At 34.6% G+C, this 17964-nt stretch overlaps 1 protein-coding gene across 1 annotated transcript in view; it reads left to right on the top strand.

Annotated features, from left to right (window-relative positions):
• LOC148955219 (amino acid transporter heavy chain SLC3A1-like) overlaps positions 1-12413 on the top strand; it is a 229622-nt gene extending 217209 nt beyond the window's left edge. Inside the window, exons 9-10 of the mRNA XM_089108107.1 lie at positions 9407-9565; positions 11869-12413. Coding sequence (XP_088964233.1) covers positions 9407-9565; positions 11869-11956 — 247 coding nt within the window. The 3' untranslated portion in view covers positions 11957-12413. The remainder of the gene's footprint in view (positions 1-9406; positions 9566-11868) is intronic.
• The last annotated feature ends 5551 nt before the right edge of the window (positions 12414-17964 follow it).

Below are 17964 nucleotides of genomic sequence, written 5' to 3'. Positions count from 1 at the left end.
AAAAGTAAAGAACTCCATTAAACAAAAAATGAGCAAAAATAAAATAAAATAATCTACCAAGCGTGAAACTAATGCAAATCAGCATCGATCAATAAATGGAACCCAAAACCAACAGACATTACAATAAATAACCGAGTCAAACTCCAAACGAGCAAAAATTAACATAAGTTGGGCTCAAAACCCCTATGCCTTCCCAAGGCTTTGCTGAAAAAAAAAAATGTTTTTACTTTTATAACTTTAATAAATCAAATAATATTAACATTTTGATTACTAAATATCAGTATATGTATATTAAACTGACATTGCACATTCATTTGGATTTTTTTTAGTAAAGTCAGAATTATGTTCTGGTCTTGAGAGGGCAAAGTGGTTTTGAGCCCAACTTATGTTAATTTCTGCTCGTTTTGAGTTTTACTCGGTTATTTATTATAATTTCTGTTCGTTTTGGGTTTCATTTATCTATGGATGCTGATTTGAGGTAGTTACAGGTTTGGTAGATTATTTTATTTTATTTTTTCTCATTTTTGGTTTAATGGAGTTCTATACTTTTTTTTGAAAAACTTATTTTGTGGAAAAAGTTTTTTAAATTAATTGTTGTTCGTTTTATATTGAAATAGTCTTTTCAGGGAAAAAGAAAATAATACTTTAAATCTTTTTGTTTTTTAAGACTTTATAGTTTGGTCTGCTATTTGTATGCTGGAGAAACACTTTCAGCAATTTTTAACAAAAAACACCCCTTTAAAAATCTGGAACAAATAGTAGTGTATAATTTCATTTCAAACCTCCTCTAGTTGACCTGAAATGGAAATCTTGATACCATTTGCAAAAAAATCTTCTTACTGTCTTTGATAGGTTGGATACACTTATGCTATTTTGACTTGGTTAAATTTTAAGAGCAGGAGTAGCCCCGAAAGTTTGAACATAATACCCTCATTCGTTCTTGGGATGCTGCTGAGATGCCTTATTGGGAATTATCATTAACACAATGCATTTTGCTTGAATCTTAAGGCAACATTTAGTTTTTAAACATAAAGGCAATTGGGAGGGTGGGCGTGGGAGGGGGATTAGTTGCCCTCCAATCACTTTCGACTATTAAGAAGGGCATTGGCCCTTTCTATTTTCAATCTAATGAGCCCTTTTCGAAGTTCATATGACAACTCCTTCGATACGAAGTGCCCTGGTCGAAACAACAACAACAACAACAAAATCATACATTATACACACATCGATCTTTACTATAAAAATTTCAAGCCTTCCAATAACTTTCAACTATTAAAAAGGGCACTAGGCCTTTCGATTTCTAATCAAATGAGCCCTTTTTGAGTTTCTACGACAACGCTTCCTATAAACACCTTATATGCCCCCAGGGCACAAATTACAACCCTTACCTTAAGGGCTGTGAGGGTGGTTGTCATCCTCTAAGACATAATTTCAAGAACTTACAACAACGTTAAACGAAATGGCTATCTCAAAATTTTGATTGGATGTGTTTGGGAAAATGGTGGGTGTGAGAGGGGTATTTGTCGCTCTCCAATCACTTTCAACTATTAAAAAAGGCACTAGCCCTTTCAATTTCCAATCAAATGAGCCCTTTTGAAGTTTCTACGACCACACTTTCAATAAAAACCTTATATTCCACCAGGGCATAACTTACAACCCTTGCCCTGAGGGTTAGGGTTGTCATCCTCAAAGACCTAATTTCCAGAACTTTCTATTACGTTGAACAAAATGGCTATCTGAAAATTTTGATTGGATGTGATTGGATGTAGGGGAATGGTGCGCGTGGGAGGGTGGTTAGTTGCCCTCCAATCACTTTTGACAATTAAAAAGGGCAATAGCCCTCTTAATATCCAACGGAATGAGCCTCTGTTGAAGTTTTACGGCAGCGATTTCTATAAAAACCTTATATGCCCACAGGCCATAACTTACAACCTTTGCCCTTTGGACTCTGGGGGGTTTTCCATCATTAAATACATAATTTCCATAGATTTCAATTACGTCGAACAAAATGGCTATATCTAAACTTTGATTGAATGTGTTTGGGGAAATGGTGGGCATGAGAGGGGGGTCAATTACTCTCCACTCACTTTCGAGTATTATAAACGGCAATTTCAATTTCCAAACAAATGAGCCCTTTTTGAAATTTCTACAACAACTTTATATATAAACCTTATATGTCCCATGGTCATAACTTACAACCCTTGCACTGAAGGCTCTGAGCGGTTATCATCCTAAAAGACCTAATTTCCAGAACTTTCGACTACGTTGAACAAAAGGGATATCTCAAAATTTTGATTGGATGTGTTTGGGGAAATGGTGGGCGTGAAAGGGGGTTAGTTGTCCTTCAATCACTTTTGACTATTAAAAAGGCAGTAGCCTTTTCAATTTCCAATTGAATGAGCCCTTTTTGATGTTTTTAAAACATCACTTTCTATAAAAACTTACCTACCCCCAGGGCATAACTTACAACCCTTGCCCTGAGGGTTGTGCAGGGGAGGGTTTGCCATCCTCAAAGACCTAATTTCCAAAACTTTCAACTACGTTGAATAAAATGGCAATCTAAACTTATTGATTGGATGTGTTTGGGGAGAAGGTGGGCGTGAGAGGGGGTTAGTTGCCCTCAAATCTCTTTTGGCTATTAAAAAGGGCTCTAACCCTTTGAATTTCTAATCGAAAGAGTTCTTTTTTCTATGTTTCTACGACAAAAATTTCAATAAAAACTTATATGCCCCCACAGCATAACTTATAACCCTTGCCCTGAGGGTTGTGCCGGGGAGGGTCTGCCATCCTTAAAGACCTAATTTCGAAACTTTCAACCACGTTGAATAAAATGGCAATCTAAACATATTGATCGGATGTGTTTGGGGACAAGGTGGGTGTGAGAGGGGGTCAGTTGCCCTCAAATCTCTTTCGACTATTAAATAGGGCTCTAGCTCTTTGAATTTCCAATTGAAAGAACTCTTTTTTCTATGTTTCTACGACAAAAATTTCAATAAAAACTTATATGCCCCCAGGGCATAACTTATGACCCTTGCCCTGAAAACTATGGTTGGAGTGTCCTGCTCAAAGGTATAATTCGCTGAACTTTATTCTGCGTGAATTAAAATGGGCATTTCAAAATTTTGATTGGATGTGTTTGGGGAAAAGGTGGGCGTAAGAGGGGGTTTAGTTGCCCTCAAATCACTTTCGGCTATTAAAAAGGGTACTAGCCCTTTGAATTTCCAATCGAAATAGCCCTTTTTCAAGTTTCTACGACAAAGATTTCAATAAAAACCTTATATGCCCCCATGGCATAACTTATAACCCTTCCCCTGAAGACTATGGGGAGAGTGTCCTGCTCATAGGTATAATTTCCTGAACTTCAAATTGCGTAGAACAAAATGGCTGTCTCAAAATTTCGATTGGATGTGTTTGGGGAAATGGTGGGTGTGGAAGGGGTGTTAGTTGCCTTCCAATCACTTTTAACTATTAAAAAGGTCACTAGCCATTTCAATCTCCGATCGAATGAGCCCTTTTTCAAGCTTCTACGACAGCACTTTCTATAATAACCTTATATGCCCCCGGGGCATAACTTACAACCTTTGCCCTGAGGGCGGTGGGGGAGTGTCCTCTTCAAAAACATAATTTCTATGTGGAAATCAACTACGCTGAACAAATTGGCTATCTAAAAAAAAATTTTGATATGTTTGGGGAAAAGGTTGGCGTGATAGGGGGATTGGGTGCCCTCAAATCACTTTTAACTGTTAAAAAGGGCACTAGACCTTTGAATTTCCAATCGAATGAGCCCTTTTTGAAGTTTCTACGACAAAGATTTCAATAAAAACTTATATGACCCCAGGGCATAACTTATTACCCTTTCCCTGAAGACTGCGGGGGGAGTTTCTTGCTCAAAGGTATAATTTCCTGAACTTTAAACTGCGTGGAACAAAATGGCTATCTCAAAATTTTGATTGGATGTGTTTGGGGAAATGGTGGGTGTGGAAGGGGTGTTAGTTGCCTTCCAATCACTTTCGAATATAAAAAAGGGCACTAGCCGTTTCAATTTTCAATCGAATGAGCCCTTTTTGAAGTTTCTACGACAACGCGTTCTATAAAAACCTTATATTCCCCCCGGGTATAGCTTTCAGCCCTTTCCCTGAGGGCTCTTGGGGGGGGGGGTGTCATCCTCAAAGACCTAATTTCTAGAACTTAAAATTACGTTGAACAAAATGGCTATCTCAAAATTTTAATTGGATGTGTTTGGGGAAAAGGTGGGCGTGAGAGGGGGGTTAGTTGCCGTCCAATCACTTTCGACTATTAAAAAGGGCACTAGCTCTTTGAATTTTCAATCGAATGAGCCTTTTTTGAAGTTTCTACGATAAAACCTTCTATAAAAAACCTTATCTGCCCCCAGGGCATAACTTACAACACTTGCCATGAGGGCTGTGGGGGAGTGTCCTCCTCAAAAACATAATTTCTATCTGGAAATCAACTACGCTGTACACAATGGCTATCTCAAAATTTTGACTGGATGTGTTTCAGGAAATGGTGGGCATGGAAGGGGTGTTAGTTGCCTTCCAATCACTTTCGACTATTAAAAAGTGCACAAGCCACTCCAATTTCCAATTGAATGAGCCCTTTTTGAAGTTTCTACGACAACTTCTTCAATACGGAGTGCCTTGCTCTAAAGGAAAAAAAAATAATACATTGTGCCAACATCGTTTTTATATCCCCCAGGGCATAACTTAAAAACCATTGCCCTTAGGGTTGTGGGGGAGTGTCCTCCTCAAAAATATATCTTCTATGTTGAAATCAACTACGCTGAACAAAATGGCTATCTCGAAATTTTTATTGGATGTGTTTGGGGGAATGATAGGCGTGGGGGGGCTAGTTGCCCTCCAATCACTTTCGACTAATAAAAAGTGCACTAGTCATTCCATTTTCCAATCGAATGAGCCCTTTTCGAAGTTTATACTACAACTCCTTCGATACGAAGTGCCCTGGTATGGAAAACCCCCCCCCCCCAAAAAAAAAAAAAAATGTATATATATATATATTGTGGCAACATCGTTCTTTGCCTAGGCAGCGCGATTGCGCTGCCTATGATATTGTTTAAGGAAATGTGTATTGTCACTATGATGAACTTCCTGAGGACTAGCATTGAACAAGGATCGATGAGGTCGATGATTATAAATCAACATAATTTTATCTAAATCCTGAATAAATGCAGCCGTATTTCTGAATGTACAATATCTTTAAATTAAAAATTGAATTGTTCGTATTAAACGTTCAGCCAATGCCGCCTTTATAGGACTATTATTATGATAGAGTATTGTATTATATTTCAATAGAATTTTGTTTACATGTTGATTAACAAATTCACTACCGTGGTCTGTTTGAATTTTTTATATGGATCTTGTTCAAAGATGGATTCAAGGGCTTTAGCAATTTCATTACCTCTCTTTGACTGTAATGGAACTGCATATGTATAGCGACTAAAAGCACTTATTGTAAGTAAAATATGTTTGTAGGGTTTATTATGACGTATTTGAATCGGGTCAAGAGTCAAAAGATCTGCTTGTCAATACAACCCCCCAGGGCCCAGGGGAAGGCGTTCTAAGCTATGCCCTAAAGCCATGTATGGTTTTAATGAAAGGGATGCTCGTATAAACTTCACAGAGGGCTCATTTGATTGGAAATTGGAAGTTCTAGTTCACTTTTGAAGAGTCAATAGATTTAAGGGCAACTAGCCCCCCCCCCACGCCCTTTCCCCCCAAACCCTTCTGCTACATATTTTGAGAAAGCCAGTTTTTTGAAAATTATTCAAAAATTAGATAACAAAAACTCTGGTGTCAACACAACCCCCCAGGGCCCGAGGGTAGGCGTTGTATGTGTTGCCCTGGGGGCGTATATGGTTCTTATGAAAAGGATACTTGTATAAACCTCAGAGAGGGCTCATTTGATTGGAATTGAAAGTTCTAGTTCACTTTTTAAGAGTCAAAAGATATCTGAAGGTAACTATCCCTCCCACACACCCTTTTCCCCCAAACCCATCCGATACAAAGTTTGAGATAGCCATTTTGTTATAAATAGTTCAAAGGTCAGATAACAAAACTCCGGTGTCGACACAACCCCCCAGGGCCTGGGGGGCAGGCATTGTAAGCTATGTCCCGGGGCCGTATATGGTTCTTATGAAAGAGCTGCTCGTATAAACTTCGGAGAGAACTCATTTGAATGAAAATTAAAAGTTCTAGTTCATTTTATCAGATTAAAAAAAGATCAGAGGGCAACTAGCCCCTCCCGCCCTCCACGCCTTTGGGTTTATCAGATGGATAAACCCACCCGGTAAAAATTGGTTGTGACCATTTTTTTAAAAATGGTTCAAACATCATACATCGAGAAACCAGTGCTAAAATAACTCGCCTGGGACCAGGAGCATACGGTATATCCTTTTTTCTGGGGTATGTACTATCCCCACAGAAGTAGAGTTTTTTAAAATTTTAGAGAGTGGTTATTATATTGGAAACCAACAACTATAGTTTACTTCTAAAGAGTCTAAAGAAACCAGAGGTCAATTACCCCCCCCCATGCCCTTTTTTCCCCAAACTCATCCAATAAAAATTTTGAGATAGCCATTTTGTTAAAAATAGTTCAAACATCAGATAATAAAAACTCCGAGGTTGACACAAACCCATTTTTCACTTTGATATTGTGACTTCGATACCAGTTTTGATACTTTTATGAACATTTGATTTTTTTTTTTAAGTTTGATTTTGAAATAAGGAATTTTTGAAAACTTGATTATTTTTGCAATAAAAAAAAACAAAAATTAATAAAAAAAAATCTTTCCGAAAAATAAGTTTTTAAAAGAAAATTAATGGCCATTTTAAACTTAAGCTTTGCATATACAAATACCTGTTAAAATTAAAACTCAAAACGACCAGAAATTACTATGGAAGAATAAATGAAATCCAAAACGAACAGAAATTAAATAAAAAATCATAGTAAAAAACATACAGCAAGTAATAATACAAATGAATAAATAGATCTTAAAGCGATTAATGCTTAGATTGAATGTGAAAATCAATCTTAAAACGAAAAAAATATTTTGCTATTGAAGCATAAATGAAACTTAAAAAGGACAGAAATTAAATAAACAATCAATGCAAACAAACATACAATAGATATTAATGTAAATGAATAAATAAATCTTAAAGCGAGTGAAACTTAAATTGAATATGCAAATCAAGCTTGAAACGAACAAAAATTACTACAAACAAGAGTTTAGGTATCTCTTCACTGCAGAAGCCTAAAACCTACTGCGTCATTGGCGGTGTACTGAAAACTATAAGCGCCTTGAACAGTCTTGGAAAGTATAAACAACATCAAATTGAATATTTGATGTGTATTGATATTAACTGTTGAAAGATCCATCAGTTCAAGAATTTATTTCATTTTAATTTTATTTTTATTTTCAATGCTGTAAGAACTGGAAAAGAAAATCTTTTTTATTATAATTAGTTTTCAGTTAAGCGCCAATGACGCAGTCGGCTTTTTGTTTTTATTTACAGTTGAGGAAGGGAGCAGTATCCAAACTCTTGTTTGTAGTGAATCTATAGGCCCGTTCCTTTACACTAGGATCTTACATCTAAGATCTCACATCTTTCTGCAAAGATTTCCGTTCTTTCAACTCATCTTTGTTCCAAGATCTTACAGCTCACTGATGTTAGCAAAAAGTTCGAAAGACGCCATCTTTCTGCCATATAGAACTATGATTAGAGAACTTTGATGATATACTCATCATTGTTCTCAGACCGCAGATCAGAGCAGAATGATGGAAGACGTTTGCAAAAGAACACCATAAGATGTAAGATCTTAGTGCTAAGATTTCACTTTTAAGCGTTCTTTGTCAAAAGATGTAAGATCTTAGCACATAGATGAGTAAGAGAACGGCCCTTATATTTGTCTTGAACAACTTTAGAAAGAACTAAAAAATTAAACTGAATATTTGATGTATAATGATATTAATTGCTGATAGCTCATCAGTTGAAAATTTTACTATAATTCTTATGTTTATTTTCAATATTAAGTACAAAAGAAAAAATTTGTTATAAAATTGGTTTTCAGGAAAGTGCCAATGACGCAGTAGGTTTTATACTTTTTACAGCGAAAGAAGGAGGCAATACCCAATCTATTGTTTGTAGTGATTTTTGTTTGTTTCAGGCTTGATTTGCATATTCAATTTAAGTTTCACTCGTTTTAAGATTTATTTATTCATTTACGTTAAAATCTATTGTATGTTTGTTTACATTGATTGTTTATTTAATTTCTGTTCGTTTTAAGTTTCGTTTATACTTCAGTAGCAAAATATTTTTTTCGTTTTAAGCTTGATTTTCATATTCAATCTAAGACCATTTATTCATTTATATTAACACTTATTGTATATTATTTGCTATGATTGTTTATTTAGTTTCTGTTCGTTTTGAGTTTCATTTATTCTTTAACAGTAATTTCTGGTCGTTTTGGGTTTGAATTTTTATAGGTATTTGTATCTGCTGATCTTAAGCTTAAAATGGCCTTTACTTTTCTTTGAAAAACTCATTTTTCGGATTTTTTAAAAAAAATTAATTTTCGAATAAAAGGGCGTGAGGGGGTCTGGTTGCCCTCTGATCACTTTTGACTCTTAAAACCGGCACTAAAACTTTTAATTTTCAACAGAATGAGTCCCCTCCGAGGTTTTTACCACTACTCCTTCTATATGGAGGGCCTCACGAGAAGAAAATAATACATAAAAATACATTGAAGCATTATGGCTCTTGCTTAAAGGGTCAGAATTTACTACCGGTTAAATTTTCTTTAGCTATTCAGTAATGTAAATTTTTCAGAGTATTTCACTACCTTATTTCACTTAAACTAGCTAGCTAGCTTTAAAGCAGTTTTAGCTAACAAGACTGTGTTTGGGGTTTTGCCTTTTGAGTTGGGGTTAAGCACGGAAGAGTCTGTTTTATTACCGTTGCAGTATCAGTATTATATATATATATATATATATATATATATATATATATATATATATATATATATATATATATATATATATATATATATATATATATATATATATATATATATATATATATATATATATATATATATATATATATATATATATATATATATATATATATATATATATATATATATATATATATATATATATATTAAATAGGAGTGAGAGAGCGAGATTGAGTCATGCACTCGTGCGGGTAAGCGCTGTTGAAATATTCAATTGTTTAAGGAATCCAATATATTTTCTATAAATATTTTTTTAGTACACACATCGATAGGAGTTCAGATTAAAAGACTTTAAATTTAGTAGTGTGCGATTACATTTGAACTAATTTTAATTTTGATTTTATTCAAATTTAAGGTACAAGTTCTATTTAAAAGATGCCATATTGGTCTTGGTAAATTTCAGCTATAAAACTTTATACATAGACATGGAGGCATACAGCTTAGAGTATGCAACAGTCGGTGTTGTCAAGCTTTCGTCACAGTCCTCGCAATACCCAGAAGGAAAAGAAATTAGGTAAGGAAAGTCGACTATTAATCGTATTGTTTCCTTTTTGCAAAGTATCCATAAGTTTCATTTAATAGGATTGAGATCTTCCTTAAGTTTCAGCTTCTTTTTCTATTTTACAACATTGAATTGTTATAAAACAGTTCGAGGTAACGAACTGTAAGTAAGAAGCGACCTGGCTTAGTAGTAACCGTAACTCTAAAAAACGGAATTTTGATACCAATAGATATGTAAAAAAAATTAGCTTATTTTGCTGATTCCAAATATATAAGTTTCATTAAGTTGAGTTTTACCCATCAAAAGGTACAAGCCTGAGAAAACTTGCCTGTTTTTCGGAAAGGGGTGGGGTCTAAAAGACAGAGAATCTTAATGAAAATCACACCATCAGATTCAGCGTATCAAAGATTCCTACTGTAGAGATTTCAAGTTCCTGTCTGCAAAAATGTGGAATTTTCAATTTTTTGCAAGAAGAAAGATCACGGATGCGTGATTCTTCGTTTGTTATTCTTTGTTTGTTTTCTCCAAGGGTGATTATATCGACCCAGTGGTCCTAGAATATCGGGAGGGTTTCATTTGAACGGAAATTAAAATTCTTGTGCCTTTGTAAATTTGTGTGCCGTAGTAAATTTTCACCAGGATTGAGGATATATCCGTGGCGAGGAGGGATTTTTCCGTAGAGGTGGAGCCAGATTTTCTGGCATTATTTAAAAAACAATGAGAAATTGAATAGAAAACCAGTTTTTCAACTGAAAATAAGGAACAGTATTAAAAATTAAAACGAAAAGAAATTATTTCGTATATGAAGGGGTTGTTCCCTCCTCAACACCTTGCTCTTTACGCTAAAGTTTGAATTTTGTCCCAATTCTGTATGAACGACTCCTGAAACACAAGGTCTGTTTAATTAGAAGAATAAGAAGCTTTTTTAAAAGTACTAAAAACTTTAGCACAAAGAGTGAGGTGTTGAGGAGGGGTTATCCCCTCTCATATACGTAATAATTTCTGTTCTTTTAAGTTTTAATGTTTCTCCTACCTTTCAGTTGAAAAAACTTTGTTTTTTTTATTTGATTCCTTTAAAAGCAGAAATGTAGGTTGGTTGAGGTTCCCTTTGGGGTACAGACATTTATCGCTGTCGCTTATCTTCTAATCTGATATCTCTTTGTTCTCGCTGTGGCACATCTTTTAACGACATATTTCTTTGTTCTTCACTTTTATTTTTAATTCATTCTACTCCTGGTCTAGGCTATTCATTGGTCCTCAAGGTATTATGAAATTGCTGATAACTCCTTTTGCAAAAAGACTTATTATACTTGGTGTTATATACTGAGCTATGTTTCTTGTGTAATTTTGCCTGCATCATAAACAATAAAAACGACTGAGACAAACATGACGTATTTATGCTCTTTAAATGTGCTCATAAGTATTACGTCATCCATGTTGTTTTTTTTCCAAAATTAAGTCTTAACGAATTTTCTCAAACTCGTGACCTGTGTAATTTTTTTTTTTTTGGCAGAAAATCCCAGGATGCCAATTTTTTTGCAAAATAAGGAGCCGTTTTCGAGAAAAATTACATGTAACAAATTAAATAATTTTGGCTCATTAGAACAGAAATTTAAAATTCCAGTGCCTTTTTAAGTAGCCAAAAAATATTACCGCAGCAAGATTTTTCAACCATTTTGTGATGTAAAACAACAATTTTGGTCAAAGCAGGGTAAAAAAAACTACCAAGGGTATATTCTTAGATTGTTTATGAGCTATTATGGAGGATGCCTTAAGCCTTAAAAGATATTTTTGTGACTTAATTTTCCTGTGAGCCTTCTGACAAGGAGGAGGTTGGGGGGGGGGAGGGGGTAAAAATTAATCTTTAATTCCCCCTTATTTCGTGGAATAAGTTTTGTACTGCGCTTGTAATATGGCTCTTGCAGAGTGATGGCTCCCCTGTTATCACAGAAATAATTATTAACGTCGAAGGTTGCTTTCATTTGCTTAATGATATGTTAGGTAATTTTTGGTCTGTTGTCTGTTTTAAACCTTCTTTCTAAAAGAATGTCCATAGGAGAGAAACCTCTAAGGTTAGGATCTATCTATAAATTAATTATTGTTCTCTAGAATCTATAGAATAATGAATTTCTGACATTTTACGTGTTAACCCTCCTCCTGACTCAAATCTGTAGCCTAGCTCCACCAGTGTCCATAGATGTATATATTTTTGAAAAAAGCTATTAAATTTTCACTCCAGAAAAAAAGATTTCATTGAGTAAATTGTTGAATTCTTGTTTTCTTTTATTTTGAATTCTTGTATTTTCTTATTTTAGCTTGAAAAACATCCAACTAGAGCCCAACGGCTTGCTTATTTTGCAGTACTATCCAGCAACAAGTGGAATGGGAGCATCAAATAACTAACGAAGATATTGCATATGTTTGTTTTTATATAGCCGATGGTATTTGTTGTTTTTGAAAGCTTTTGAAAATTGAAAAACATAAAAGGATCATAATTTGTCTTCAGTGGCAATAAATTGAACAAAAAACACAGGTATTATTGCAATTGGCTATGAAATTTTGTTTTCAAGACAGATTTGTCAATGCTTGAGAGGATCATTTTTATTAAGTATTTGATATATTGCAAGTTGACTTTCTCTTGATATGGGTTCCTTAAGTTCTCAATGTGCAAAATTAATTTCTTATCAATTTGAAGTATTGGATTGTTGCCAAAAATGAACAAAACTTTGTCCCTATATACTTTACCTTGACTAGCGACGACTACCGTGGTCTTGATTTCGCGTATAAGAGTTTGGATAAATATATTTTCGGATATTTTCAAATCCGGTTGGTTGGTTTCAGATAAAGGTTTGCAGGTATTTATTGAAAAAGAAGGGAATACTTTCGTATCCAAATGTGAAATTAGATTAGAAACTAAAAGAAAAACGTTTTTTTGTCTTCAGGAAAAATTGTTTTAAATGAAAATAAGAGCTTTGATAGCTCATGTTATAAAGGTTGTCCTTGAATAGTCATTAAAAATCCATAACTGCTCCATGCTTTTATTTGTAGTATAAAAGAAATACAATTTTTCTCGTAAACAAGAAAACACTTTTTGTTTCTTTTTTAGTGCATTTAGAGTTAAAGGTGTTTTTTCTTTATTTTTAAATACTTGAATTCTATTTTTCGTTTATCTTTGGTAATTTATGTAATTCGTCCTAGTGGACGAATTATTCGTCCTATTCGTCCTTTATTCACCTTTATTCGTCCTAATGGTGTATTTTCAGATTAATCCTGGGATTGTCTCGTCCGACAGATCTCTTCCAATGCCTCATTATTGCATGCTTCTAATGGACGAGCTTTGAGGGTTTTGTTCTTTTTTTTTTTTTTTTTAGCAGAGCTTTCTCTTTTTCAGGGAGCCTGTTTGGCTGGCCTTATCTTTTTTAGTGTGATTAAATAATAATAATAATAAAAAATTTATTCAAGTGGAAGTAAAGAGTGACATTAAAACTTAAAACGAACAGAAATCATTTCGGATATTAAATGGGCTGCCCCCCTTAACCCCCTACTCTTTATATTGGAATTTGAATTTGTGTACCAATTCTTTAAGAACGACTGCTCAACCACAAGGGCCGTTGAACGGGGATAAGCAATATTTTTAAACCATCATAAAATTTTTACCTCAAGAGGGGTTTGGCCGAGGGAGGACAGCAATGCTTGGAGAAAGAGAGCTCATTTAGTGTCTATACTTTTCAAAACAAAATATAACTATCCAATACATGGATACATGAATAACTATCCAATATACTATCAATAACAAGGATTATATTTATCATTTAATGTATCTAGATTACCAGAAAATCTTAATATTCCTGCTAACCGTATCAGTGATACCACAAGAATGTCCATCGCCATCACATAATCTTATCTTTTGAAAGTTTTCATTTAATTATGTTTCATTCCGTTTCAATTCCGTTTCACGCAGAAGAAAAAGAATAAGAATGGTATCAACCACTCCGCTAATATTACTCATATCAAGGTTACATTGCAGTGCATCGGATTAGTGATGCTTTTTGACTGCTAAGGTCCTTGCGTCGGCACTGCAATGTGTTGCTACGACTGGGTTCGATCTCGGGTCCCGTATTACCAATCTAGATAAAGATTTGTAAAATGAAAATGGTGTTAAACAGTTAATGGTCGGATATTTAGTATTAACCGTATAAAATTTTGTAACTATGAAGCATGAGGATGTACTTTGAAATTATGAATTACTCACAGATCGTACTATCAAAGGAAAAAAGATAAAAGTTTCAAAAAACAAGCTGAATATACTATGGAATAAGTTGCTAGTTTTATCATTAAAAAAATTAAATTGCAATTTGAAAAAAAACGAGCTTTAGATTTGTAAATTAGTTTAAAATTTATATTTATCCTGTTTATAAGGAGTTTTAGAAAAGGGAAACTGTATACACATTCCTCAGTGAAATAGCCTCTTATACCTATGGTGATTCTGAATATATGAAATTCATGTTTTGAGTTACCCACCAAAATTTACGTGCCCCAAAAACTTTGACCCATATTCGAAAAAGAGGCAACACACCTAAAAGAATGAGCGATCTTAATGGAAATTACGCAGTCAAATTCACTGTATCCAAAAATCCTACTGCGGAGTTTTCAAGCACCTATCTATAAAAATCTGGTATTTTACAGATTTTCGGAGAAAGAAGATCACGAATATGGGCCTATTTGTTTGTTTTGTTTCAAACAGGTGATCGTATAAACCAATGGTTCTAGAAAGCAGGGAAAAGCGTTAATCGTACGGCAATAAAAAGTTCTAGTGCTCCGTTTCAGTTTTAAGAAAGATTGTGCAATAGCAAAGTAGTGTTTTGACCATTTTGTTGTGCTAAACAACAATTTTAGCCAATGGGTGCCAAAAAGTCACCGATTAAAAATTCTAAGATGGCTGGATGGTTTAAAATTATCGAAAATACCATTTTTTGATCTTTCCAGTTTCAGAGGCAGTAATGCCGCGTGGTGGCTCATTCTTCCTTAAAGATGAGAACTACTACTACTACCACTAACAACTCACTGCAGCACCAGGCCGCCTTAGGCCAACACATCTACGTACGCTCCTACTCCATCCTAATCTATTCAAAGCCCTCTTTACACCCTTCCAGGAGGTTATTTTAGAGTTTCATTTAAATTTATTTGAGCTTTGGTAGAAGTGTTAGAGTGGTATATGATCATATATCGGCCATTATGGTGTAGGACTGGCGGGTCTTTGTATAGGGACGGGGGTGTACTTGAACCTCAAAAACTGCGTTTTATGATGAAATTTCGTGACTCTCCATAAACTCTCAGGCAAATATAGAAGAAGCTTTTTTCGGGGCGAGTAGAAATTAATATCTAATCCCCCTTTATTCCCAGGAATTGTTTTGACTACTCCCGTAATGTTAGTGTTCTGTGGTGATAGCGCCCTCTCATTGCAGGCAATCTTTTTCGTATGAAAAACAAAAAAACAAAAAAAACATTCGTCTGTAAACCGGCACACAAAGTGGAAGGTTTTATTAGTGCCGTCAGGAAATTTCCTGGGAAGAACTCACCTTGAAAACCGTGGATGTCTTGACCCTATAATTAAGGTTTTATTGTTCTGGCCCCCCTCCTACTAGTCATTTGGGTTTTTTTTTTGTATTTTGGAAATATTTATCGTTCTCAAAGCATTGTTGTACGAATATTAAACTTGAATGTAAAAAACGAGGGTTGAAAGAGGGAATAGTAGCTGTGTTCACATTTAGAAGTGCCTTGGATCAAAAACCTCGTAGCAACAAACTGTTACTAAAGAGTGACCCTTCTCAAGAGAAACCGAAACTCTAAAAAAAAAATTTTGGTTACGTTATATGCAACAGTATAATATTTTTTCATGCTGATTCTAATTGGCATAATGTTTAATTTTTATGTTACTCATCATTGTTACTAGCACTTGAAAAATTGGTGTTATTTTAGAAACTGGAATTGAACTCCCAAAAGTTGTGCAACCTTGATAGAAATTATGTAATGAAATTCAACATCTACGATAGGTCAGAATTACCTACAGAATGTGAAATATATATATACATATATATATATATATATATATATATATATATATATATATATAAGTAGAATGGCCTTATTGACTACAGAACGAACCACGTGGTTTATGGTCCTAATATGGGCATAGCCTCCCTAGGGAGAAAGATTGCGTAATCGGTCAATGACCTCTTTTTTCCAAGGTCGATTTATTTTATGTTTCTATGTGTAATAACTGCGGAACGAAGGTTGCACAAGTACATTGAATTCTAACGGGAAACAATGTTATTGATCTAGGACTCGAGGGGGAAGTGAATTTCCGAGAACTTGATTGCATAATCAATCGTGAATGTTATGATCCAGAAATAGTATTTGTTGTTGTTGCTCTCGCCAAATGTTATGAGTTTCCCGGAAACAGTTAGATCACGTGTTTCCTTCTCAGCTAATCAGCGAGCTTGTTACATCCTCCTTCTCAACCAATCAGAGGGCTTTGTTTACATAGTAGCGGCGGAGTGAATATAAAGAAATGATTTTTGTTATATTTTTATTAGTCTGTGAATAGAATTCAAGGAGTGAGAAGAAGTACAGTTTGACTCTATACATTTGGATATATATTTTTGATGGCGATGAGTGGAATGTTTACCCTATTAAAAGTTGATAGTGGAGTTGATGATAATGGTACAAGAGCACCAAACATTGCGGTGGAAATTACGAAAGGATCACGTCTTTGTCTGGAATGGGATGCAGTATATGCAAGATATGTGATATCCTTGAGCAAATTTAAAATGGAAGATCAATTATGTTTCGCCGCTAAAGTTGATATAGCACATGCGAATAGATTTCAATGTGCTTTAAGTGCATTGGTGAAACATATTGAAGACAATAAACAGTATCGCTAATTGTACATGCTCTGTATTATTGCACAGTTGTTGTAATTGTTCAATAAAATTGTTTCGAAATCGAAAATGTTCTCTTTCTTTTCTGGTTAGAGCTAACGAATCAGGGTCAGTCTAGAGTCAGCAGTTAAAGTGAAAGGACTGAAAAATGAATAAATTTAAGAAAGAGATAATTAGATCAAATCTAGTGTTTATAGAAAAACTTTTGATTTTGGATGATGATTTTCTCGAGTTATCCCTTCAACTCAGGATATTCGCTTGGCAGGGAACACTTGAGAATATAATGAGGAGGGATTCCCCCCCATTGGAATATTGTATGAAACTATTAAAATGTGACTCAAATGCTTATTGTCAATTCATTGATATATTAATTGGAACAAAGCAGAATCATATTGTGGATATACTTTTGAAAACATTGCCAATGGATTCAATGTAGATGGCTCACCCATCATTCGAAAGAGCTAACGTCACAGAGCTACTCCTCTCTCCCCCATTTCCCTCTCATTGAATTTTCGAACGAAGAGGATCAGTTTCGTTTTAGCTGTGAGTGAGTTGACATCGGAAACCAAAAAATTTTCTAAATATGTCCATTGTGCATGTACACACTTGGCAGTTGGACTCAATGTGAGAATTGTACACTTATAGATGACTATAGTGAAAAGTATAAATTATGAAATCCTTGTAAATTACATAGAGGCTATGCAGTACAAATTAAAGGATGTAGCTCATGTCTTGAGGAGGTGTGTGATTCTCATCCTAGAGGGCACCTGTGCACCAAGTGTCACTATGATAAATATGATCAGTGGGAGAATACTTACCCCGCTATGATTGGAAAGAATCCCAAACGTGATTTTAGTTTATTTCTACGAGATTGGTATCGTCGTGGATTTAAATTATTCTGGGAAGAGGAATCTGGTCTACGATTCAACTGTTGGGGTAACAAGACAATCTGGTTTCTACGTCATCGTTGTGATGACACCACCTACTATGACTATAAAACAAGTGATTTTTATTTGGCAGTTACCGAATGTGATTCACCATTTGAAAACATTGTATGTGATATTGCTTCAAATAGACAGATTGAAATTCGTGAATTTCATAATATGAATGCAAATAGTATCATAGACTATACAAAGAGATATGACAAGAGTGAAGTTACATTGTACTGTAAAAAATGTGACTCTGACTTTGCAGACAATCAAGATCAATATATAGTGAATCCAAATGATTTGCCGGTATTAGTGGTTCACGACAGTTGCCTATACATCGAAGATGAAGAAATCTAAAAGTGAAGATTTAAAGACATTGTTGTATATATATGCATTTTATTAATAAACAAATTCACAAACATTTTGTAAGCACTTTACTCTTAGGGCACTGAAATTAACACTGTATAGGTCTATAAGTATATTTTCCACTAGAAAGGCGTTCAGACGGGGATTGTCAACATAAATGTGGAGAAACTGCTTG

The sequence above is a fragment of the Artemia sp. Qi Xiang Cuo genome, chromosome 2, assembly GCF_049724085.1.
Source record: "Artemia sp. Qi Xiang Cuo chromosome 2, ASM4972408v1, whole genome shotgun sequence".
NCBI lineage: Eukaryota > Metazoa > Arthropoda > Branchiopoda > Anostraca > Artemiidae > Artemia > Artemia sp. Qi Xiang Cuo.
The sequence above is the reverse complement of the archived record's forward strand: the minus strand, read 5'-3'. Positions and strand labels throughout refer to the sequence as shown.